Source organism: Erythranthe guttata, chromosome 10, assembly GCF_056151865.1.
Source record: "Erythranthe guttata isolate IM_541 chromosome 10, IM_541, whole genome shotgun sequence".
NCBI classification, from domain to species: Eukaryota; Viridiplantae; Streptophyta; class Magnoliopsida; order Lamiales; family Phrymaceae; genus Erythranthe; species Erythranthe guttata.
This window is the reverse complement of record NC_142542.1, coordinates 4,125,638-4,149,450: the sequence shown is the minus strand read 5'-3', so window position 1 is coordinate 4,149,450 and position 23,813 is coordinate 4,125,638. Positions and strand designations below refer to the sequence as shown.

The following is a 23,813-nucleotide window of genomic DNA, read 5'->3' as shown; positions in this document are numbered from 1 at the left end:
CCACTATGCCCCTTTGTGTACTCCGATCCAGCAACCCCGTCTTGCAGTAGACCGAAAAGTTTTCACAATTGTTGTCGATCAAATTGTACGCGCCGAATATTCCCTCATTTTCGAGCAGGTACTTGGCTCGACGGATCACCTCATCAGCGGCATCTGAAACGTTCGTCGTACAAGTTCCTCCTCGTACTTTTGCCATGAACAACTTACTGCTTACGCTGTACTCAAAGCGGTACAAATTGCCACCGTCGAGGAATGTTTCGAGACTCGAGGACTCCACCATCAACGTACTTGTGTAATGTATCACTGTATCATCCCCAATGTAGATGCCTATACATATATTTTCGATCGCATCCAATCAAATACGTATCATGTTAAATATATCATGTTAAAAAAAAAACATATACGTCTTAGTGAAAAACTAACCGTGATGAGCATAAATATAAAGGCGCCGCCATGTATAGATGTGATCCCCTGGATGGAGTTCGTCCCTTTTGATCCTGCGTTTAGGTTCATTCAACCATAAAGAAAAAGAAAAAGAAAAGAAAAGAAAAAAGAAGAGAACAATTAAGATTTCCAAATAATTATAAGTAGTAAAGAAAAATAATTAAAATATTATAACTACATACTTATTGGAAAATAGCCCCATCTTCCTTTCTTGATTTCTAGGTGTTAAACCACGGGAAGAAAATGTTGCTATATTCTCAATTTGAAGCTATAATCATTGTGTTTTATAGTAGAATCCTATACTATAGCAAATTGACAACATTATTTGTTTATGTTGATGACTTCATATTTAATTAAATTTTTGATTAGTTAGTCAATAAATAATCGCGATCTTAACCTACGGGCTGATAGTGGACTACTTATTAATTAATGTGTAAACGAAAAAAAACGATTTTACTAGATAAGGCCTAAAATACCATCAAAGACAAAAATATTTCATCAAATTCTAATTTACTTCAATGTCATACCTTAATTTAACCATAATTTTACGAATAACCAATTTTGTCAAAAAAAAAAAAAAAATCAGTTCTGACCCCGACAGTCACTGTTGTCGTTTGAATTTTGTTTTGTTTTCTTTTTTCTTTCTTTTTTTTTTTTTACCTTTTTTTTTTTTTATAACCAATTTTTTTCTGGTGAACACAATAATAATGTGTTGATCGGTCAACACAGTAAAAAAAATTTAATTAACAAATAAAATAAAAATAATATTATTGTAACTAGACTTTATATTTATAAAAAAAATAGTTAGATTGAAACTAGTCTTTATATTTTTTTCATCCATAGGAGAAAAATACACAACTCAATTTTCATGATATTTATGATATTCTAACGTGGTAATAGATCTATTGCTCTGATTTTTCTTTACATTTTTTTTTTTTGCTTTTCTCCCCATAACTCTCGCAGGAACCAAAAAACCCTTAAATCATTGTTCTTAGGTTTGTATAATTATCACTACGATCAACTTTGCCACTTAGATCATCGTTCGCCAATCTATATATACATCGGTGTAAAGAAGCAGTACACTGGAAACCTCGTCACCCGCTCCGTCAGCGCCGCATCAGTGGGTCGACAATTGATCGTTGAATTTTTAAACGGGTTGGCTTCTCCAAAGATTTTCCGTAGATTTCGATTTCGCAAGGTTTGTCAAAAAAAAAAAAAAAAAAAAAAAAGGATAAAGAATACAACAATAATTGGCAGCTCAATTGGGACTTGTTATTGTCTCAATAAATGTACTAGTGTTGTTACTAAGTCTACTCTCTGCTAAAACCTTCCAACTCTGGCGAGACCGAGTCGCGGTCCTGCGGACCAACTATTTGCCTCTCATCGACAGAACTACGGGATATATTGTATTATTGTATGGATGGAAATTGATTTGACCCGAACAACCAAATAAACTAATGACCAAATGGAAGTAAATCAAACTACCTCCGTAAATTATTCATAACGCAGCAGTCACCAGCATCGTTTCTTGCCATTAATCAAAGTAATCGGTTCGCGTATAGAAGAAGCGTTTGGTAATTGTATTTAATTATTGATTAACGTATTAAATAATGTTGTCTTTTTTCCTGATGTTTACACAGCAACAGAATCCTTCAATTTTCAGTACCCAAATAATCAAACAAAATAAGATTTCACACTATGAATGGAGAAGTAGGGGTTTGGCAGGAGTTGTTATTTTTCATATAGAAAAGACTCGCTAACTTGTATTTAATTATTTACTAACATTACATAATACATAATGTGACTTTTGCTTGATGTTAACACAGCAGCAGAATCCTTCAATTTTCAGCAGCCAAATTATCAAATAAAATAAGATTTCACACTACAAAATGGATGGATAATTTGCCCATGATAAAACGCGTTTGGAGAAGAATCTGAGTTAAAAGAAAAAGAAGAACAAAAATCGAGAAAAAACCTACGCGTTTGGATGTGTCTTCTATTTTAGTTTTTTTTTCACGTCCGATGAAACAATAAGCAATGGCGGGCCATGATTTATAATAGGGAAGGTGGGCGGGCTGGCAGGCAGGTTAATAAGTTCGGGAGTTCGAGTTCGCAAACATATCAGCTTTTCTTATGCAAACATACACCAAAATCTAGTTTATGCACAACACCACGCAATATATAACTTGAAATATCCATAAAAAAACTTACTTCAACAAACTTCAATAAAGTACAGCAACATATACAACAAAGCCGTAGTTTCTTGCCACGATTATAACCAAGGAACCATAGTACTTAGTCTCGTAATTAACGCATAGATCCATACATAGAAATATATATTTCAACATATTGGACTAAAAATTCACCGAACAAAGCTAATTAATTAGCAGGGGCAACCAGAGCCTGGAAACTAGGTTCAAGAACCTGAAGCATACCTGTAGCAAGCCTCGTAGTAAGATCCTCCACCGGAACTTTCAGAACATCGCTCCTCATCCCAACATCCGCAGCATATCTGCTAGCGCAATAAACCCCAACAGCAGTCACCGCCATACCATAAACATTAGTCGTCACTAAACGGAGCGGCGTAGACAAAACAGCCGCTAGGGGCCCACCTATGATAGAAACAGCCTGCCCGCTCTGCCCCATCGTACTCTGATCAAGAACAAGCAAACCCGTCTTGCAGTAGATAGCAAAGTCCTCGCAGTTGTTCTTGAACACGTTATAGCACCCGAACCCGTTCTCGAGCAGGTACTTGGCTCGGTGAACCACTAGATCGTTGATGTCGGAGACTGCCAATGTGCAGGTGCCGCCTCGTGCTTTTGCGAGGAAGAGCGCGGGGCTTACGGCGTACTCGAAGCGGTAGAGAATTCCTCCGGCGAGGAAGCAGTCGAGGCATGAGGAGACCACACCGTGCCCTTCTACTGGTGGGATACAGGTGTCGCATGGAATGTGGGAGCGATTTGGTCCTGAACTTACCAGAAGGAGATCTAACACCGTTCCGGTACCTACTTCTTGGCCGCGTCTTGTGAAATGTACGACTTTGTTGTCACCGATGTAGATGCCTATTCTCGTCCGAACAACAATGCAACAAAACATGTTTCAGGTATATATGTAGAATAATTTTGAGAATATTTTTTCCATAGACACAAACATGCTACAATTACTTATAAATAGGACTCCCATGCAACTTTCTCATTCCTTCAACGAACTAACGTCATTAAATTAGATTTCATAAAAAAAAAGGGCTAATCAGCTTCTTTTCCAAGAACTCATTAAACGCAGACTAAATCAACAAAATCGGTTCTAATTCACACGTAGCAAAGCAAAGAAGACAACAGAAGGTTGGTTTTGGGTCGCAAAAGTCGAAAGAAAAGATGGCTGGTTTGCGAAGACTGAACTATAAATGAACAATTAAGCTCAACGAAGTACGAGAGGAACAATAATATAACAATCAACAGCAGACTTTCCTGTGAAAAAGTATAAGAAGGAGAGTTTCAATGTGTTAACTGCTTTATATCTCGAATGTCGCAACTTGCAAATAACAAACCGAATAAAGTCGCCTCAAGAAAAAAAAAATGAACTTATGATCAATTAAACAGTGGAGTCCATCCATCTCTAGAAATTTATGCACAGAGCAGAAAGCATTATGTGAAGTTTTATAAAATAGTAGAAACACAAATTATTTATTTCGCGCAAGTTCTACAGTTTTAGATACAACTCAAACACTTACTTTGAAGAAATACTGTTCTATGAAAAACACAATTCACTTGTACACACAATTTTGTTAAGATTTTTTTTGTAAAGGAGTCAGCTTTCTCTAGGTTTACCAGTTACCACACTAAAAAAACTAAAAGAAAAATAGCAAAAAAATATAAATTATTAATTAAAAGAGCATCAAATAATATACATACATCAATTACCCAATCTAGAAGCCGCACCCAAAGAATTTCGAACAAATATTTTACTGAAAACTAACCGTGGTGAGAATAAATATAAGCTGTGCGCCATGAATAGACGTGATCCCCTGGTTTGAGGCTGCCCCTGTCGATTCTGCGCGTGTATTTCACGATCACAGAAAGAAGAAAAACAGAAAAATACACAAATCAATCAAATTTACCCCCAAATCAGAATAATGAATTTTTTAATTGGAAAAGATATACAGATACTGAAACTCTGCTGAAGCAAAAAGCAATTGAAAAGTAGTACCTATTGGAGAGCAGCCCCATATTTCTTCTTCCTTGGATTTCTCTGCGCTAGATTTGGGGAAGAAACTGCGGTGGTTGTATATTCGAAGCTTTCGCTTTTTCTGATATCGGCGGTGCCTGAATTTGTATATTTACACTGCAACAATACAACGGTTAATGGTGCAACTATTAATGACGAAATTGCCCTTGACTTTAGTTGCAAATTTCGAATCTTAGCAGCTAAGTATCGTGTCACCGTGTCGGTATAGTACAACCCAAGGGTCCCACCACCACGGTTCCTTCGATGCTACACCCGGTGAAAATCACCGGGTGGGTCTTCTGCTGCCACGTGTTCTTTTTTTATTTTTCTAAAACCCCTAAAGGTAAACCCTAGCGGGGAATCTATTATAAAATACAAAAAAAGAGACACGTGGCAGCAGAAGACCCACCCGGTGTTTTTCACCGGGTGTAGCATCGAACAAATCCACCACCACCACCACCGGGTTATATTATAGGGTATATTACATCTACACCCCTGAAGTATGTTAAAGTAACTTTAAAGTCCCTATAGTATTAGTAATTGCAATCACCTCTGAAACATTGTTGAATTCCTAACGGAGTAATGCAAGTTATTCCATAACGGTTCTAACAGACTATTAGTTTCAGGCAGTTATGGAGACAACATAGAGCTAAGGGTGACATAAACTGTTCTAATACTTCTTAAATCCTTGTTATTTTGCATTAACAGCCCCACGGGAAACAAATATAATTTATATCGGTCCTCAGGACATGAAATTTTGGCTCATGTAATTGTTTCAGGGGTGTGGCTATAATTACCAATATCATATAGAACTTAAAGTTATTTTAACATACATCATGTAGGTGTAATTTACCCTATATTATCTCAAACCGGATTACCCCTAATTATCAAAATGTAAAAGACAAATTTGCCCTCCAAATTAAACTTTTATGGGCCTGTCCAAAGTGTATGTAACCGCCCATTTGAAATCTAATTTAATTTAGTTACGACAATAAACAAAACTTGTTGGACTCCGTTATTGGATATTGCCCTCATATAAGCAAAAGCCCATTTACCCTGATTATGTATTGCCTTATGATGTGGGCTTGTAAGCGATTTGTTTTTCTTTTCTTTTTTTAAATATAATTGGCCTTTTATAAATGGAAATAAAATATTAGCAAATTTAAAATAAAAACGTCACTAACACACAAATTGCGAGTTCTCGAAATTTCCGTTACATAGTTGTCGACCAAAAAAAAAAAAAAACAAAAAAACAAAATTGAAAAAAAGTGTGTATTTTGTGGTTGAATTGGTCATTGAGAGTTGAGACAATGCATAGACAAGTGAGGTCGACACTCACAAGCTATTGTGGGTTCACACTTTTCTTACTCCACAAACCACTTTTATCTACAAAGAACCACACTGCTCGCCGTGTTCCTCGAAACTTCCGTATCTCCCAAACATTTCTTTTATATATATACATATTTGTCGGTGAAAAGAAAAAAAAATCGGGTATAGTATATATTGGATAAAGAAGAGTATTATTTTTTCCCGGTATTTGCCGTCGCAACTTATGAATAAACCCAAGATCTAAAATTTTGTAGCGGTTAAATCATGTCAAACTATTGTGTGACAATTTTTGAGTTAAGTATTGTACGGGAGAAGAGGATCGAAATCGAATCGTTACGCACCAGACTCTTCTTAATTCGTTAATAAGACTAATAGAGTGTGGAAAAAAGTTGAACTAAATTTTTAGTGTTAGTTTCTAGAGAAATGAATCAGCATCTTGGCATGGATTATTCTTTGAATAATGACTAAGTACTATAGTAATATTTTAAGGTCGATTAGGATAAGATTAAGATAGGCTGGGATAAGGTTTTGTGTGCTTGTGTAATTGAATAAAATTAGTATTTTATGAAAGTCAAGGTACAAAAAATCGGTTCATGTTGGGTATTACAATTACTCATCAACTATGAATCTTCTTGTACGTTTACCTTTATGATGTCAAATTTAGCAGAAGCTTTTAGATTTCATGAAATATCTTCTAGTTTGTACTCGTTTTGTTGAAATATGCAGTTTCTGATGCACCACAATATGATATTTACAAGCCAAGAAACACATCTTATGATCATCTTGTTTCAAATTGAGGTAAAACGAGTACAAACTGGAGAATGTTCCATATAATTTAGAAGATTCTACTAGATTTGACCTCGCAAAGGAGGACGTAGAAAATTCATGTTTAGAAGTGCTTGTAATTACTTAAACATGAGGGTTTTTTTTTGTGTAACTTGACATTAATTATCTCATGGGTGGCCGTAATTTACCATAATTTTTATTTGTTTTATTATCGATTAAAATTTAATATATTGAATTTATTGTATTAGTAATCTTATTAAGAGCATCGAATTATTGCTTTTTATTAAAAACTCTCATAATGCAGTCATAAAGTCCAGCCAATAGGCGTATGACATATTCACACACAGACACACACTGGATGTGCTCCAAGGCTTTAGGTTTGGCCAACCTAAAACGGATATTCGCTGCTCTAGAATATTCTAAGCTGGACCAATGAGCACATGCCACTTGTCCGTGGCCTAAAGAATAAGCCTACCGGCAGCAGCTGTCAAACATAGTATCAACTTTGTCAAGATCAACAGTTATTGAAGATAAATTTGCACGTTATTTTATTAATTAGTTGTTTGGCACAAGGTTTGCATGAAAATTGGAATATAACTAATTTGAACTTAATTAGACCACCAAATCTAAATCATGCAAATTGAAACGCCAACCAAACTTCCCAATTTTCTAAATTAAAGAGTAATATAGTTTATTAAACAAGAAAGAAAAAAAGAATCACCCAATTCAATTATTTCCAGGTTAAGTTAATCTACCTAGATCGCGCTCTTGTGCAACAGCTAACAACTGCACAAAAATACACACCCGAGCTCGAGTGAATAGTCTAAATAAAATATACGAGTGAATTGTAGGATTTTATTTAAAACGAGCTGAGTAGAGGGATGATAAATTGTGAGATGGGTTAAAAACTAAAATTGAAAATGTCTCGAGTTCCTTAAAACATGTACTTATCACTTCACTTGTGAAAGAATTTATGGTCCCGAATTCGTATTATACAGAGATGTTATCTAAAATGTTATGACACTTGAGACAACATGCAGCGGAAATATAACGATTAAAAGACAATGCTCAGAATTAAAAATGTTCACAAGTAAAGACTTGTGAACTTGCCCTTTACAGGACGAAAAATATATTAAAATCAGTATTCCAAGAATACAAACAGAAGAGTGCGAAAACTTCTTCCTTATGAATGAATCTTTTTCAAGATCACTCTTACAACCAAATCTAGATACTAAAAGAAAAATATTAAAAATTCTAGATTTCAAAGAATGTACTCATAAGGAGTACGTACAACAGATCCTAGAAAACACACTAAAATTCTCGAGATTAAAACTTCAGCTCTATTTTTGTTTCCTCGAAATCTATATCAATCTTGAGTCTTGAGTTTGGTATTTATAGACTTGCCAAGCTTCCACTCCTCAGCCCATGACCTGCAAGAAAACCAACCACAAAAGCACTCAAGATAATGGGTTAGTGGGTTAGTTAGGAAGTTAAGATAAATTCCATAATTAAATCCACTAAGCACTACTTAACCCTACTTAGCCCACTAACTAAGATTTAGTTTAGAAGTTAAGGAAAGTTAAAAACACATTGTGAAATTAATTCACGTGTTTCAAACTCCCCCTTTTTAACTTTCTGATCAAAACTAAATCGTAGTCAAAGACTCCCCCTGAGATATTGCTTGAACTCCCCCTGAATTTGATACCATTTGAAAAACATAGAAATAATAAATTAAAACCAAATTCAGCAAGATAGTCCAACAAAAGAAATAATCAAAGTGCAGTCCTAAACAAAAGTTCAGAGGGAAAATAAACAAAACACAAACAAAAAAATATTGTTCATGAAAACAATCTAAAGTAAAATATCCAAAGTCTCCAAGGTCTCCTCAGTTTCAGCTGCTGCTCCTCCTCCATCACTAGATCCACTGCTTTCTTCTTGAGCTTCCCCCTCTTTCTTTGCTTCCTCTTCATTGACTCCTTGCTCTCTGCCTCTAGCATCCAAAGGATTAGATGTTCCTGCTTCAGTTTCATGATTTTTTTCTCCCCCTTTTTGATCAGAAAGAGCCTTCTGAATCATCTCCACCATGGACTGATGATAGGTAATCTGAGCTAGAGAATGAGTAAGCTGCTGCAATAGAAGATCTCTAGGAACAGACACAAGAAGGTTAGAAGTGTTGTCAATATGAGGTGCAACACCCTCAGTACCAATGTTATTTTGACCTGATTCAGTTGAGAGAAAATCATCTCCATTCCAGGGAAGATCTTGAACATGAGGAGCCCTCAGAAAATTTTGAGACACAGTGATCATGCCTTGTGGGGTGTGAAGATATTCTGAGTCATCTTGGCCCAAATTTTGAGAGAGTAAAATGGAGTAGATGAGAGAAGGATAGGGAAGGTGAGTGGAGGGTGAAATTTTCTGGGCAAGATGACCAATAGTATCAAAGAACAGTTTACCAAAATCCACTGGTAATCCCATCCCCAATTTGTACATGAGTACAGCATGAGGTTTTGTTACCACAGAGACATTTTTGGATGGAATCCAATTCATCACTGTGAGTCTAAATAAGACAGAGTAAAAAGCAGTGAGTTGAGAGACTTGAAATTTTCTTGGGTGTGCAGGCCAACTTCTTAAACGGTTTCCAGAAATAACTTTGCAAATCTCAGTAAAATCACCATAATTATCCTCATCAATCACAGTAGGAGTTTGTAAATGAGAGTTGATAATTTTGGGAGAAAAAGAATAAATGGCATTGCGCACAAAAAACTTTGCCAAAGTTTGGAGAGTTTTTCTTTAAAAAGGAGGTTTGCAAATTGGCATAAAATTCCTTCACAACCAAGGGATCATAAGAGCAGGCAATCTCAACTAGATTAAGGATTTTTCTTTGGTGAAGAAAAGCAGTTATCCTATGCCTATCAAATTCTTCCTTAGAAATTTTCTTTTCCTCAATGAATTGACAATTCATGACTTGAGGACTCAACAGTGAATCAGATTCAAAATAAAAATGAGAACTGAAGGCATTGGTTACCTCAAAAGGAGTTGACAAATTCTTCCCATCCAAGTCTGGTTCCTCTTCTTCTGAGGAGACATCATCTTCTGAATCTTCAAGCTCATCAGGGACATATGCTGGTTCAGGTGATGCAGCAGGTGGGGCAACACCTTCTTCTTGCTGAGAAGAGTCTTCAGAGGATTCACTGTCAGAATCAGAGGAGGGCAAATTTTTGCGAAAGGCAGCTAGAGGAACCTCCCAACTGTCATCACTTTTCTCTGGTTCTTCAGCCTGAAGTGGAGTTGCATCTGCTTGAACTGCTGCTTCTGCCAGAGTTTCCAGAGGATCTCCATGAGGTGCTGATGGAGTTTCTTCTGTAGTGGTGAAGTCTTGAGCATCCACAGATGGAATGTCTACATGTTCTGCTGATGACATTCCAGAAAAATCAGGCATTTCTTCATCCTGATAAGGGCCAGCATCCTCAGCAGCATTCTGAGGAGCATTTTCTGAAACAGTAGGTGCAGCAGCATCTTCTGTAGCATGTGCAGCAACACCTTCAGAAACAGGTGCAGTAGCATCTTTTGGAGCATGTGCAGCAACACCTTCAGAAACAGGTGCTGCAGCATCTTCTGGAGCAGAATGTTGAGAGGCTGCTGTTGCCATGCTGGGCTGTGACGTCTCCCCCTAAGTTGATGCTGGGGAAGGTGAGTTGTTGGATGATGACTCGGAGGAGCTGGAGGACAAGGCTTGAGCCTGTGGTGCAGCAAAGGTAGGATCCCCTGCTTCATCATCAGTTTCTTCATCTACCAGATGAAGACCTCTTCGTGGATTTGACTGAACTGGAGTGCGGCCACCTCTGCCTCCTCTTCTTCCACCTCTGCTTCCTCTTCGGGGAGAGTGTTCTCCTCTTCGGCGTTGTGGCACCGCAGTATTCAGATCTGGAAAAGGGTTCGTGCGTTTTGACCGGCGCGTTGGAAACCTTCCGGCGGTGGAAGAGGGACCCACAAAATCAAAATTGTCTGGGTCAATCGGGTTCAGCTCATCTCCGGGCTCAATGTAGCTGATGGGTAGAGCATCGAAGTTGATTGGGTGAACTATGATGGCCAGATTTGGGTCTGCTGGTACAGGTGCTGCAGCATCGTTGTGAACATCACCATCGACGGCTGGAGGAGGATTTCTAGGTGGGGATGCCATGATACAGTAGATGAAGGAAAATAGCTTCTTGTGCTTTTGATTTTTGAGTGTGAGTTTTTGAGAAAAGAAGCACTAAATTTATAAGCCCTAATTTTTGCTGAAGAAAGAAAGAAAAATTGAAGTGGAGAAGGTGAAGAAGTGGTGTCCGTTTTTCTTGGGGAGAGTGAGATTAAGGAGAATAAAATTTCCTTGGCAGTTTAAATAAAAACCGTGACACATGGCACAATGAGGAGTGGACTTAGTGGAAAAATAAGGGATTAACCCATGTACCCATGACCCATATAAATAGGGATAATTCAATAAAAATAAAAATAACACCGTAGCACTCATGAAATATTCACAAAAATAGAAAAACACATTTATTAATGATTAATAGTGAGAAAAAAAATAGCTGACAGGCATAGATACAATTATATATATTTATTATATTTCTTTCTATATATATATATATATATATATATTTTTTTTTTTTTTATATGATATATATATATATAAATAAACTCTTATTTTCAAGTCAAACAATTCACATGGAACATGATCAAGTGTTCAGTTTGAAGGTTCCTCAGTTACTAAGATATGACTATCAAAATAGAGGAGTTTGACTTATGTGAGTGTAATTATTGGCTAAATGTTTACATGAAGCATGATCACGTTTCAAGGTGAAAGACTTCCAGTTACTGATTTAGGAAATAATACATCACAGTGAAGTCATTATTTAATGAAGCTAATGCTTCAGTAAATTGTGTTGCAGCTTAAGATATTTGATGAGGTGCTGCAACACGTTTCAGGACATGTTTATTGAGTACACATCCCGAGAGATTTTCTGAGTTTTGAAAACCTCTCATAATCTAATGCCTTTGTAAAGATGTCAGCCAGCTGATCTTCTGTAGGAATGTACTTTAAGCACACAATATTTTTCTCAACTATATCACAAATAAAATGATGTTTAATATATATGTGTTTAGTTCGTGAGTGTTGAACAGGATTTTTTGAAATGTCAATAGCACTTGAATTATCACAATATATGGTCAGGGTATCACTGGTTAACCCATAATCCCCCAACATTTGTTTCATCCAAATTAGTTGACCACAACACCCTCCAGCAGCTACATATTCTGATTCAGCTGTTGAAAGAGATACACAGTTTTGCTTTCTACTAAACCAAGAAACTAGATTATTCCCCATAAAGAAACATGCACCTGAGGTGCTTTTTCTGTCACTAATATCCCCAACCCAATCAGAATCACTAAAGCCTATCAAGTTTGTATTTGTGTCTTTGAAAAACTGAATCCCTAAGTCTACTGTACCTGCAACATACCTAATAATCCTCTTCACAGCTTTAAGATGAGTGACCTTGGGATTAGCTTGATATCTGGCACACACACAAACACTAAACATAATGTCAGGCCTGCTTGCTGTTAGATACAGAAGGCTTCCAATCATGCTTCTGTAGAGAGTGCTGTCGACATCTTCTGCAACATCATCCTTAGACAGTTTTTGACTGGAACCCATTGGAGTTTTCATGTGCTTGGCTGATTCCAACTCAAACCTTTTGACCAGATTGAGAGCATACTTCTTTTGATTCACAAACATTCCTTCACCTGTTTGTTTGATTTGGAGTCCTAAGAAGTAATTCAACTCCCCTACCATACTCATTTCAAAAGTGTGAGACATAGAATCTACAAAAGACTGCAAAAGGTTAGCACAAGTAGAGCCAAAAACAATGTCATCAATATATATCTGAACAATAATGATATGATTATTAGTTCTTCTAACAAACAAGGTTCTGTCTGCCTCCCCTCTTTTGAACTGTATTTCAAGTAAGAAGTCAGTGAGTCTTTGATACCAAGCTCTAGGAGCTTGTTTAAGACCATACAGTGCCTTCTTAAGCTTGAAAACATGATTAGGTTTGGCAGAATCTTCAAAACCCTTTGGCTGTTCTACATATGCTTCTTCATTTAAAACTCCATTCAGAAATGCACTTTTGATATCCATCTGATACAGTTTGATTTTAAGAAAGCAGGCTATAGCAAGAAGTAATCTAATAGATTCAATTCTAGCTACTGGAGCAAAGGTCTCATCAAAGTCTATACCCTCAATTTGAGTGTATCCTTGTGCTACTAACCTAGCCTTGTTTCTAACAACTGTACCTTTTTCATCAGTTTTGTTTTTGTAGATCCACTTAGTTCCTATCACATTTACATGGCTTGGTCTGGGAACTAAGTACCAAACATCATTCCTGATGAATTGATTCAACTCTTCATGCATTGCATTGACCCAGAATTCATCCTTCAGAGCTTCTGCAATATTCCTTGGTTCCACTGAAGACACAAAACAAGTGGTTCCAGTTAGTGCACATTCAGAAGATAAATTTGCAAATCTTACCATATCTCTGTAGTTTACTCTCTCTTTTCTTCTGGTCCTTATTCCATCAAAAATATCTCCCACTACTTGAGTTGATGGGTGATTTTTCTGAATTCTGCTTGATGGTTCCTTTCTGCAGACATCAAAAGTTGGCTGCAATTCAGTCTCTGTAGGATGTGTTGAGTCAGATGTGGTGACACTTGGCTCAACACCTTCTTCTCTTAAGACTGGACTGTTTGTGTCTGGGCTCTCTGTAGTAGAAGTGTCTTCTTCTGTTGTTTCTCTTTCAGCAATTAAGTCATCAACTTCATCTTCAGCTGTTTTACTGCGGAGATCAGCAAAGTCATCAAATACCACATTTACAGATTCAATAATGGTTCGAGTTCTTAGATTATATACTCTATAAGCATGACTGTTATTAGAGTATCCCATAAATAAACTCAAATCACTTTTTGAATCAAACTTAGCTAGATGATCTCTATCATTTAGAACATAGCAGACACATCCAAACACATGCATGTATTCTAGATTAGGTTTCTTACCATAAAGAATTTCATATGAAGTCATCATAGATCCTAATCTTAGGTACACACGGTTTGAGATGTGACAGGCTGTGTTGACAGCCTCAGCCCAAAACCTCTTAGACAGATTTTTTGCACTCATCATCACCCTAGCCATTTCCTGGATGGTTCTGTTTTTTCTTTCAGCAATGCCATTTTGCTGAGGAGTTTTTGGAGCAGAAAATTCATGCTTTATACCCTTTTTATTACAAAATGCAACAAACAAACCATTCTCAAATTCTTTTCCATGATCAGATCTTATCCTACGAACAGAAACTTGAAATTGAGTTTTAACAAACCTGTACAAATTTTTGAATACATCAAAAGTGTCTGATTTTTCTCTTAAAAAATACACCCAAGTATACCTTGAAAAATCATCAACACACACAAAAACATATTTTTTACCACCTAAGCTTTCTACCTCTATAGGACCCATAAGGTCCATATGTACTAGTTCAAAACAAATAGTGGTACCAACATGTTGCAACACTTTGTGTGGTACTCTGGTTTGTTTTCCCTTCTGGCACATTCCACATATAGGAATATCCTTGATCTTGAGATCTGGTACTCCTCTTATAGCATTGTACTTGTTGAGCAGCTTCAGATTCTTGAAATTTGTGTGGCCTAGTTTCTGGTGCCACAGCTCTACTTCACTTACTCTTGAGCTCTTGCATGAGATGGTGTCACCTGTTTGATAGCAATTATCCATTGATCTGGAACCTTTAGCTCCTCCTCCATAGGTTACACGTCCTCCATTAAGTGTGTGGTAGTTTGATAGAAATTCCTTTGTTCCAGTCATGTGCCTAGAGCATCCACTATCAAAGTACCATGAACCTGAAATGTTAGCATTTAAAGAGGTGTATACTGCTTTGCACAAAAGTTTACCTTTGGGAGTCCATATTTTACACTCTTTTTTGGTAGATTCTACCTTTTTCTTTGAGGTGTTCCTTGAAGTGTTGTGGCTTATTTTATACAACATTTTGTCACTGCTGAGTTTTTCACAAAATGGACGAATGTGTCCTGGTGAGAAACAGTAATGACAAACATAACCTCTTGTTCTGGAATCGGGAGTGGTGACTGTGGACTTCCTGCAATTCTTTCTGTTTGCACCCTTTTCTTTTACAAAGACAATTTTTTTCTTCTTAACTGGCTTCATTTGTTTTTTGAACCCTAGCCCTTCATGTTTGTAGTGCTTTTCCATTGACACAATCTCTTCGAGCTTAGTTGTGCCAGTGTTCATCCTCTTGATTGCTAGAGTTGCCTTTTTGAGTTCTTCTTTCACTTTTGCCAGTTCAAGATCCTTCTTGGTGATTCCAACCTCCAAATGTGTGATTGTTTCTTTGAGGGAGGAATTTTCCTTGTTGGCTGCATCTAGAGCTTGAGTCTTCTTCTCCAAGTTTCTGATAAGCTTTTTACACATTTCTTCATCATCACTGACTGCTTCATTACTGGATTCTGCTGCATTCACAGAAATAGAGTTTAAACATGTATAATGATCAGTATTTAACTCACAAATTGAAAGTGTTTCAGAAAGTGTTGCAGCATCCAGGGAGACTCCTTGGGATTCTGTTTCAGAGGAACTTCCAGTAAGATATCTGACAGAAAGAACTTGTTTAGAGGATTGCTGTTCCTCTGTTTGTTCAGGTTGTTCTTCCTCCTCATCACTGACAGCACAAATCAAACTCATTCCTCTCCTTCTCAAGGTATTTGCACATTCATTAGCATAATGTCCAAATCCTGAACAGGCCCTGCATTTAATATGATCCAAGTTAGGTGGTTCAGAATTTGAACGAATAAAAGAAGAATTTTTTAAATTGTTTTGAGAAGGTGTTTGAGGAAATGTTCTCTGTGGAATAGATCTGTTCCGGGGCTGAGTTTGTCGATTTTGTGGAGACCCTTCTGAAAATAACTGCCTGGGCTTGATTCCACTTCGTCTGTACGCCCTATTGAATTTCTGAATCTGAAATGCCACATTGTTGAGGCATTCTTCTGCATCATCATCATATTCCGGAGCAACATCTTCCTTCTCTAATTCTGCCTGGAGTGCATTTGAGATAGCCTTTCCTTTCTCCTTTCTTTGATCTTCGAAGTTCATCTCTCTGGACTTGAGACTTCCTATTAATTCGTCCAGCCGTAGAGATGATGTATCTTTAGCCTCCTCAATAGCAGTAACCGTCATGCTGAACCTATCTGGAAGAGTTCTCAATACCTTATTCACTAGTGTCTCGTTGCTCAAAGGACCACCTAAGGATTGAAATTCATTAGCCAAATCAATCAACTTCTCATTGTACTGAGAAATTGTTTCAGTTTCCTCCATTCTCAGTCTCTCAAATTTGGAAGAGAGTAATCTGAGCTTGGTTCTTTTGACACTATCTGATCCTTCACAATGAAGCTGAAGAATTTCCCAAGCATCCTTTGCAGAAGTGCATACAGAGATTAATTTAAACATTGTTAAATCTACTGAATTGAAAATTGCATTTAACGCCTTTGAGTTTTGGTTAGCATTTGATAGATCGTCTGGTGTCCACCGTAATTCTGGAGTTGGAAAAACATCTCCGTCCACATCTGTGATAGTTGGTGGCTTCCATCCAGTGAGAATAGATCTCCATGCTCTCTCATCAATGGCTTTGATGTACGCCCTCATCTTGACTTTCCAGTAGGTGTAGTTCGTGCCATCAAGTACAGGAGGTCGCATAGAAGCAGTCATCTGAGTATCCATCACGAATTCGTTTCTGTAAAGAAAATAGGAACAAACACTTAGTATACGTCAAGTGTTGGCTTTGATGCCAATTGAAAGAATTTATGGTCCCGAATTCGTATTATACAGAGATGTTATCTAAAATGTTATGACACTTGAGACAACATGCAGCGGAAATATAACGATTAAAAGACAATGCTCAGAATTAAAAATGTTCACAAGTAAAGACTTGTGAACTTGCCCTTTACAGGACGAAAAATATATTAAAATCAGTATTCCAAGAATACAAACAGAAGAGTGCGAAAACTTCTTCCTTATGAATGAATCTTTTTCAAGATCACTCTTACAACCAAATCTAGATACTAAAAGAAAAATATTAAAAATTCTAGATTTCAAAGAATGTACTCATAAGGAGTACGTACAACAGATCCTAGAAAACACACTAAAATTCTCGAGATTAAAACTTCAGCTCTATTTTTGTTTCCTCGAAATCTATATCAATCTTGAGTCTTGAGTTTGGTATTTATAGACTTGCCAAGCTTCCACTCCTCAGCCCATGACCTGCAAGAAAACCAACCACAAAAGCACTCAAGATAATGGGTTAGTGGGTTAGTTAGGAAGTTAAGATAAATTCCATAATTAAATCCACTAAGCACTACTTAACCCTACTTAGCCCACTAACTAAGATTTAGTTTAGAAGTTAAGGAAAGTTAAAAACACATTGTGAAATTAATTCACGTGTTTCAACTTGAAATATATGAAATTTCTTTTACAAAAAAAATATATGAGATTTCAATTTCTAATTTGATTTTAATTTTCAAAATAATTTCCGAAGTTATGTTCTTTTCTCGAAAAATTCACTTATAATTAATATTGAACTTTTCGAATTCAACTGATATTTTATCCAAAAATTTCCAATCTTGAAACAAGTTTTTTTTTTTTTCTTTTCAATCTTCAAAATTTAAATTTTCGCTTTTTTTAAATTTTTAGAACAAAACTAGAGCTAATTTTTCACTTAGAAAAATTGACTTTTTTTCCAAAGTTGCTAATTCCAATCCGATCCGTCCGATATTCACCTGGCTGTCCAGCCCCAAGGCCAGGTGGATCCTGGGGCCCCTTTTCATATATGGCCCAAAATAAATAATGTTCTTAGTATTATATGTTCAATAATGTATGTTGTTATTTTATTTAATTAACTTGTAAAAATGGAATATACGATTTCATATAGAAAAAAATATTTTACTAAACATTTTTTTATTAATTTTTTTTTTGTTTGTTTGTTTGTTCATTTATTATATATTTATTAATATATTTTTTTTCGTCTTGGGCCTCAAAAGAATTTTGATTTTCTTGTTTATAAAGACAAAGACCCCATTAACCCTTATCATGTCACGTGCTACCACACAGCTCATCACATTAAACGGCGCCAAATCACCACCCCGAAATCCGAATCAACCAACACCGTTCATCCTACGTGTGGTGCACACATGGCACTCTCTCCTTCGTCGAGGGTAACCGCGTACAAGACCCCCCACCATTTTCGAGTTATTTACTTATTTCTACCACCCCGACTCCCTCGCATATTTATACATTGTTTATTTCTCACATATAATATATATTATTATACTCATAAGTAAAACCAATATCTTAGCCGTTAAAAATCCCCAGCTTCTTCACCATTCAACCCTTTTTTGTATTCATCAGAAAAATTCAGCGGCCCTAAAAAAAACTCGATCGGAGAAAAGAGGAGAGATAAAATATAAAAGAGGGGAAAAATGAATTTCAAGCCGCCGGAGGCGCGGTCAGCCTCTTCGACGGCGACGCTGTACGGCTCGGGCAGCTCTACCGTAACGGCGGAGAAAGCCTTATCTTTCATATCGAAGGGGTGGCGCGAGGTCCGCTCTTCCGCCGACGCCGATCTCCAGTTGCTGAAAAACCGAGCCAACTCATTCAAAAACCTAGCCGACAGAGAACTCGAGAATTTTCTAAACTCCGCCTCCAAATCGCCCTTCAGTGTTCCGTCGATTACCGCTTCCGCCACCCTGAATCCCGCCCCCCACGCTGAAATTGACTTCGTCAGGAAGCTCCAGCCGAAATTATCGGAAATCAGGAGGGCGTATTCGTCGCCGGATTTCAAGTTCTACCCTCGGCCGCAGATTAAGGTGAATTTGTCCTCGATTAGGAACGCGATTGTTGCTGAGGTGGGCGAGGATGAAGTGGAGGATGAGAGTGATAGGTTCACGAATAGTAGTACTACGACGAGGGTGAGGTTTAAGGAGAGGGCGAGAGAGGAGGGGCAATTTGGGGAGTTCTGGGAACCAATAAAGACTATAAAATCAAGGTTGAGGGAATTGGAGAACAAGAGCTCCAGTGAGATTCTGGAGGGGATTAAGAATAGTGAGTTCGTCGAGAAAGTCAAGTCTAGCCTGGTATGCATTTCATTGTACTTTTTTCTAGCAGTATTTGGTATTTGAATTTTTCATTATATAGTTGATTCATGTTCTTGAGATTAGGTATACACATACTTTCTGCCATTTTTTTTCCTAATAGGCAGCAAAATTATCTGTGACCGCAGCAGGCAAAGTCGGTCTTATTGCGAACTAGAAAATAAGCCATACGCTGAAATTGGTTTTGCCAGAGTAAAATTGGATACTTTTTTTCGGAGTTTCATTTTGCAAGTATGTAGATTTTAGGTTATATACTGTTACCATTTTGAAGTTATATAATAAGTTGAGCTAAATTTGCTGTTCAGAAATTAATATCACTTCTCCCTTGATTCCGTGAAGTTTAAAAAATAAAAATGAACGGAAGATAGGTTGTTCTCTAATTAGCTACTGTTGTCTCCTTGACAGAAGCTGGGTTTGTATAATTTAGTGGTGAAGAATATACCCCTGAGAATCTTAGACACAAATCATTTGATTGAAACAATCTAGTATTTGAATGTCAAGACAGATTTTTTTGGGATGTAAATGTTTCCAGGCGACATGGTCTGTTTAGGGCTTTCCGTATATATATATATATATATATATATATATATATATATATATATATATATATATATATATATATATATATATATATATATATATATATGTTGTGGTATTGGAATTGACATTTGATTTTGCTGGACTGATTTTCTTTTCTTTTCTCATTCAAATTATCTTTTGCAGAAAGCAATTTGCAAGGATCCATATGAGTCAAAGGTTAGTCTGTTATTCTATCTATTTGTGGCCCACACGGTATTCCGAGATGTATTTCTATTATTTGTGTTATATGCGTGCGATCTCAATAATACCTGCTGAATCATCTGGAAGAGACGAGATGAGGAAAAATGTAAAACGATTAAGACATTGAATTAGTATCAGAAATAATTAGAATTGCTTAATAAATTGCTGTAGCTGTAAATCTCCGAGATCTTACTTGATGTTTCACAATCATAATTGAACGGCACATGACATGTATGGTCAATTAATAAAAAAAGAAGGGAGGAATCTACAGAACTTAAAACTCGGAGAAATTCCATCTACATATCTTGTTATCGGTTAAGTTATTTCCACCTATTTACTAAATTATTTCTATTTTCTCCTGACCTTTATTTAGGAAGTTCCACCCCTTGATGTACCAGAATTGCTGGCGTGTTTGGTGAGGCAGTCTAGCCCCTTACTGGATCAATTTGGCATTAATAAAGGTATGCGGTTCCTATGCAATGATTTCTGTCATTTGCATACTGTTCCTACATCTAACCATTTTCTCGACCTAGCCAATGATTAATTGATTTTACCTGTCAAATTCAAATAGTTCAAAATCCATGGTCAGATACTTCTGTATTCTTTTGTTTTATGCAATGTCTGGTCTGCTCTTATAACCCGCCATGGGTATATATATGAAACTGCAGCAGCTTGCATTTTGTGGTAAATGGAATGTAATCAGATAATTTCTGCCAGGAAATTGTGTCCAGATGGTTCTTAGAAAAAGGGGTTTGTTTTTCTTGCTTAAAGAGGGAACACAGGGTGCAATGTTTTTCTTGCAAGCTAAAAAACTTACAATTTTGTCCTGTCCCAGGGTGATTCGAGATCACTAAATGTGACCCAGTGATATCTTACTAAACAATGAGGGTCGTATTTAGGTTTTACCTTTGTTCAGTTGTCAGTTAAATTTTGTTCTCACTTCATAATATTTTTCAGGCATATCTGACAAGATAGTGGAAAGCTTGTGCAGCAAACGCAAAAACCAACTTCTGCTACGTTCCTTACCTGCAGGAGAGTCATCTATGATTGAAAGTGAGAACATCAATGATGAGCTGGATATAAGGCTAGCCAGTGTTGTCCAGAGTACAGGGCACTGTTACGAAGGTGGCTTTTGGAATGGATTTTGGAGTGACTTTGGAAAACACGATGTGTCGGACAAAAAGAGGCATGTTGCCATTGTCACCACCGCCAGCCTTCCTTGGATGACAGGAACAGCTGTCAATCCACTATTCCGTGCAGCGTATTTAGCGAAATCCGCTCAGCAGAATGTCACTCTTTTGGTTCCATGGCTTTGTAGATCCGATCAAGAGCTTGTTTATCCAAATAACCTCACTTTCAGCTCCCCAGAGGAGCAAGAATCTTATATACGAAGTTGGCTCGAGGAAAGGGTTGGCTTTAAAGCTGACTTTAATATTTCCTTTTACCCTGGAAAGGTAGATTTTATTGATAAATTTGTTTTCTTTTGAATCGGGCCTTCTGTCTCGTGCCATATAGTTTATGAATATGTTTGGAAGTTTGGGTCGTTGTTTTGACACTCTAATTTGTTGTCCCAGTTCTCAAAAGCAAGGCGGAGTATTATACCAGCTGGAGATACGTCTCAGTTCATTTCGTCGAAGGATGCTGACATTGCAATTCTAGAAGAACCGGAACATCTGAACTGGTACCATCATGGTAAACGCTGGACCGATAAATTCAATCATGTGGTCGGCGTTGTTCACACAAATTACTTGGAATACATCAAGAGAGAAAAGAATGGCGCTCTCCAAGCTTTTCTCGTTAAACACATAAACAATTGGGTTGTGAAAGCATACTGTCACAAGGTAGTTTTCCGTAGTTTTCCTTTACCATTATATTTTCAACTATAGAAATTTAAAAAGAATAAAACGAAACTTGTAAATGACTGTAATTATCGTTCGTATAGGTCCTTCGTCTATCAGCTGCAACTCAGGATTTACCGAAGTCTGTGATTTGCAATGTTCATGGTGTAAATCCCAAATTCTTGAGGATTGGAGAAAAAGTAGCTGCAGAAAAGGAGCGTGGAGAGCAGACTTTTTCGAAGGGAGCGTATTTTCTAGGTAAGATGGTATGGGCAAAAGGGTACAAAGAGTTGATAGATTTGTTATCGAAGCACAAAAAGGACCTCGATGGATTCAACTTGGATGTATATGGCAACGGAGAGGATGCACATGAAGTCCAGAGCACTGCGAAAAGGCTAAATTTGAGCCTCAACTTTATGAAAGGCAGAGACCATGCGGACGATTCTCTACAAGGGTTAGTTTCCTTCATTTTTTTTTGACCTTCTCTATAGTGAAATAAATGCATATAAGTAGATAAATTTAAGCATTAACTTCATTCATGTTGTTATTAGTATTTTTTTCCTTGTTTGACAAATTCAAATTATTTGCCCTGCAGTTACAAAATCTTCATAAATCCAAGCGTGAGCGACGTGCTCTGCACAGCTACAGCAGAGGCTCTCGCAATGGGAAAATTCGTCGTTTGTGCTGACCACCCATCGAACGACTTCTTCAGGGAATTCCCCAACTGTTTGACCTACAAAACCCCCGAAGACTTTGTCGAAAAAGTCAAAGAAGCCATGGCCAACGAACCTCAGCCCCTCACCCCCGAGCAAAGGTACAACCTTTCTTGGGAAGCGGCCACGCAAAGATTCATGGAATATTCCGACCTCGACAAGATTCTGAGCAATTCAGGTGTCGACAGACGTTTCGGTAGGAGAAATAGCGGTCTGACCAAATCGGCCTCGATGCCGAACCTGAACGAACTAGTCGATGGAGGGCTTGCGTTTGCGCATTACTGTCTCACAGGAAATGAGTTTCTTAGGCTGTGCACAGGGGCAACCCCGGGAACGAGGGATTATGATAAACAGCACTGTAAAGATCTTCGTCTCTTGCCTCCGCACGTAGAGAATCCTATATACGGGTGGTAGAAACTGATACGTGACGAATTGTAAATCGTTATTCTGCATCGTATAAGGTTTTAGATATTAGGGTATATCACAGCATTAGCTTGGACTTGGATTTCGATATCGATAATGCTTAAATATTCATATATATTTTTTGTTTTCGTCTCCCGTCGTTTCGATCTGTAGTGATGGAAGGGTTGGTTACACAGTATGGAGATAGGTGTGTTGAATGTAAATATAGCTTCATCAGAACTCTTGTCTCAGTTTCTTTATTTGCTTCTCTACGATATAATTCATAAATTATTTTCGATGGAATATCATTAAAATATGACAAATACCGAAAGGCAAGAATTTATTTTCGTGAAACGAAAAATGAAAGATAAAAGGCTAGTCATCATTTCTTCTGACATTTAATTATTGCTTATCCGGTGGGAACCAAAAATTAAAGGAATGTTTTTCCAGTGGAATCCTATTCATAAATATGAATCTAACTAATATATAATACGACTTCTTCGACCTCACATGCGATAAATATCGGGTGAGTCTTCTGCTGCCACGTGTCATTTTTTTGTATTTTATAATATATTTCCTCACAAGGGTTTACCTTTAGTGGTTTTAGAAAAAAAAAAGACACGTGACAACAGAAGACCTACTCGGTGTTTATCACCAGGTGTAGAGTCGAAGGAGCCTTTATAATATATACATTCAGCAGCGGAATTACGTGGAATTACGTCCACAGCATGTGCCACAAAACCGATAGTGTAGATCTAACCATATAAGTGCTATTTACAAAAAAATCACATCATTTTTTCATAATTACATTTATCCCTTGCAATTTGTATATTTGTTAACATCAACACCCTTTAGTAGGGGTGGAAATAAGAAATTTACAAACTGCAAAAGTAAAAGTTTTTCCGTAATTACATTTTACATCAAAGAGCTAGTTGTAATTTACACAAAATATTATAACACAATCTCTATATTCAACCAAGAGTAGTGTGTCATTTCATAGCCCTGTAATTTAGTTAGTATATCATAATTTTATTATTAGTTGCTCCGA

At 37.1% G+C, this 23,813-nt stretch overlaps 2 protein-coding genes across 2 annotated transcripts; one reads left to right on the top strand and one right to left on the bottom strand.

Annotated features, from left to right (window-relative positions):
• Positions 1-2,626: 2,626 nt before the first annotated feature.
• Positions 2,627-4,825, bottom strand: LOC105950007 (NC domain-containing protein-like protein). The gene is made up of 3 exons (XM_012973327.2): positions 4,651-4,825; positions 4,421-4,494; positions 2,627-3,506 (listed from the first exon to the last, which is right to left on the bottom strand). Exons 1-3 carry the CDS (start codon positions 4,668-4,670, stop codon positions 2,824-2,826), a joined length of 777 nt encoding a protein of 258 aa, XP_012828781.2. The 5' UTR covers positions 4,671-4,825; the 3' UTR covers positions 2,627-2,823.
• A 13,085-nt stretch (positions 4,826-17,910) lies between these two features.
• On the top strand, positions 17,911-23,005 carry DGD1 (UDP-Glycosyltransferase superfamily protein). The gene is made up of 7 exons (XM_012973288.2): positions 17,911-19,014; positions 19,756-19,788; positions 20,186-20,273; positions 20,770-21,266; positions 21,387-21,653; positions 21,755-22,104; positions 22,246-23,005. The coding sequence occupies exons 1-7, from the start codon at positions 18,361-18,363 to the stop codon at positions 22,775-22,777; spliced, it is 2,421 nt and encodes an 806-aa protein (XP_012828742.1). The 5' UTR covers positions 17,911-18,360; the 3' UTR covers positions 22,778-23,005.
• Positions 23,006-23,813: the final 808 nt, after the last annotated feature.

Excerpts from the sequence above, each read along its gene's own strand:
- DGD1 (XM_012973288.2), top strand. The coding sequence starts at position 18,361 with ATGAATTTCAAGCCGCCGGAGGCGCGGTCAGCCTCTTCGACGGCGACG. Across the intron at positions 21,267-21,386 it reads TTTCCTTTTACCCTGGAAAG|TTCTCAAAAGCAAGGCGGAG; the intron begins GTAGATTTTATT and ends TTGTTGTCCCAG. Across the intron at positions 21,654-21,754 it reads TGAAAGCATACTGTCACAAG|GTCCTTCGTCTATCAGCTGC; the intron begins GTAGTTTTCCGT and ends TCGTTCGTATAG.
- LOC105950007 (XM_012973327.2), bottom strand. The coding sequence starts at position 4,670 with ATGGGGCTGCTCTCCAATAG. Across the intron at positions 4,495-4,650 it reads ATGGGGCTGCTCTCCAATAG|AATCGACAGGGGCAGCCTCA; the intron begins GTACTACTTTTC and ends ATACACGCGCAG. Across the intron at positions 3,507-4,420 it reads TTATATTTATTCTCACCACG|GCATCTACATCGGTGACAAC; the intron begins GTTAGTTTTCAG and ends GGACGAGAATAG.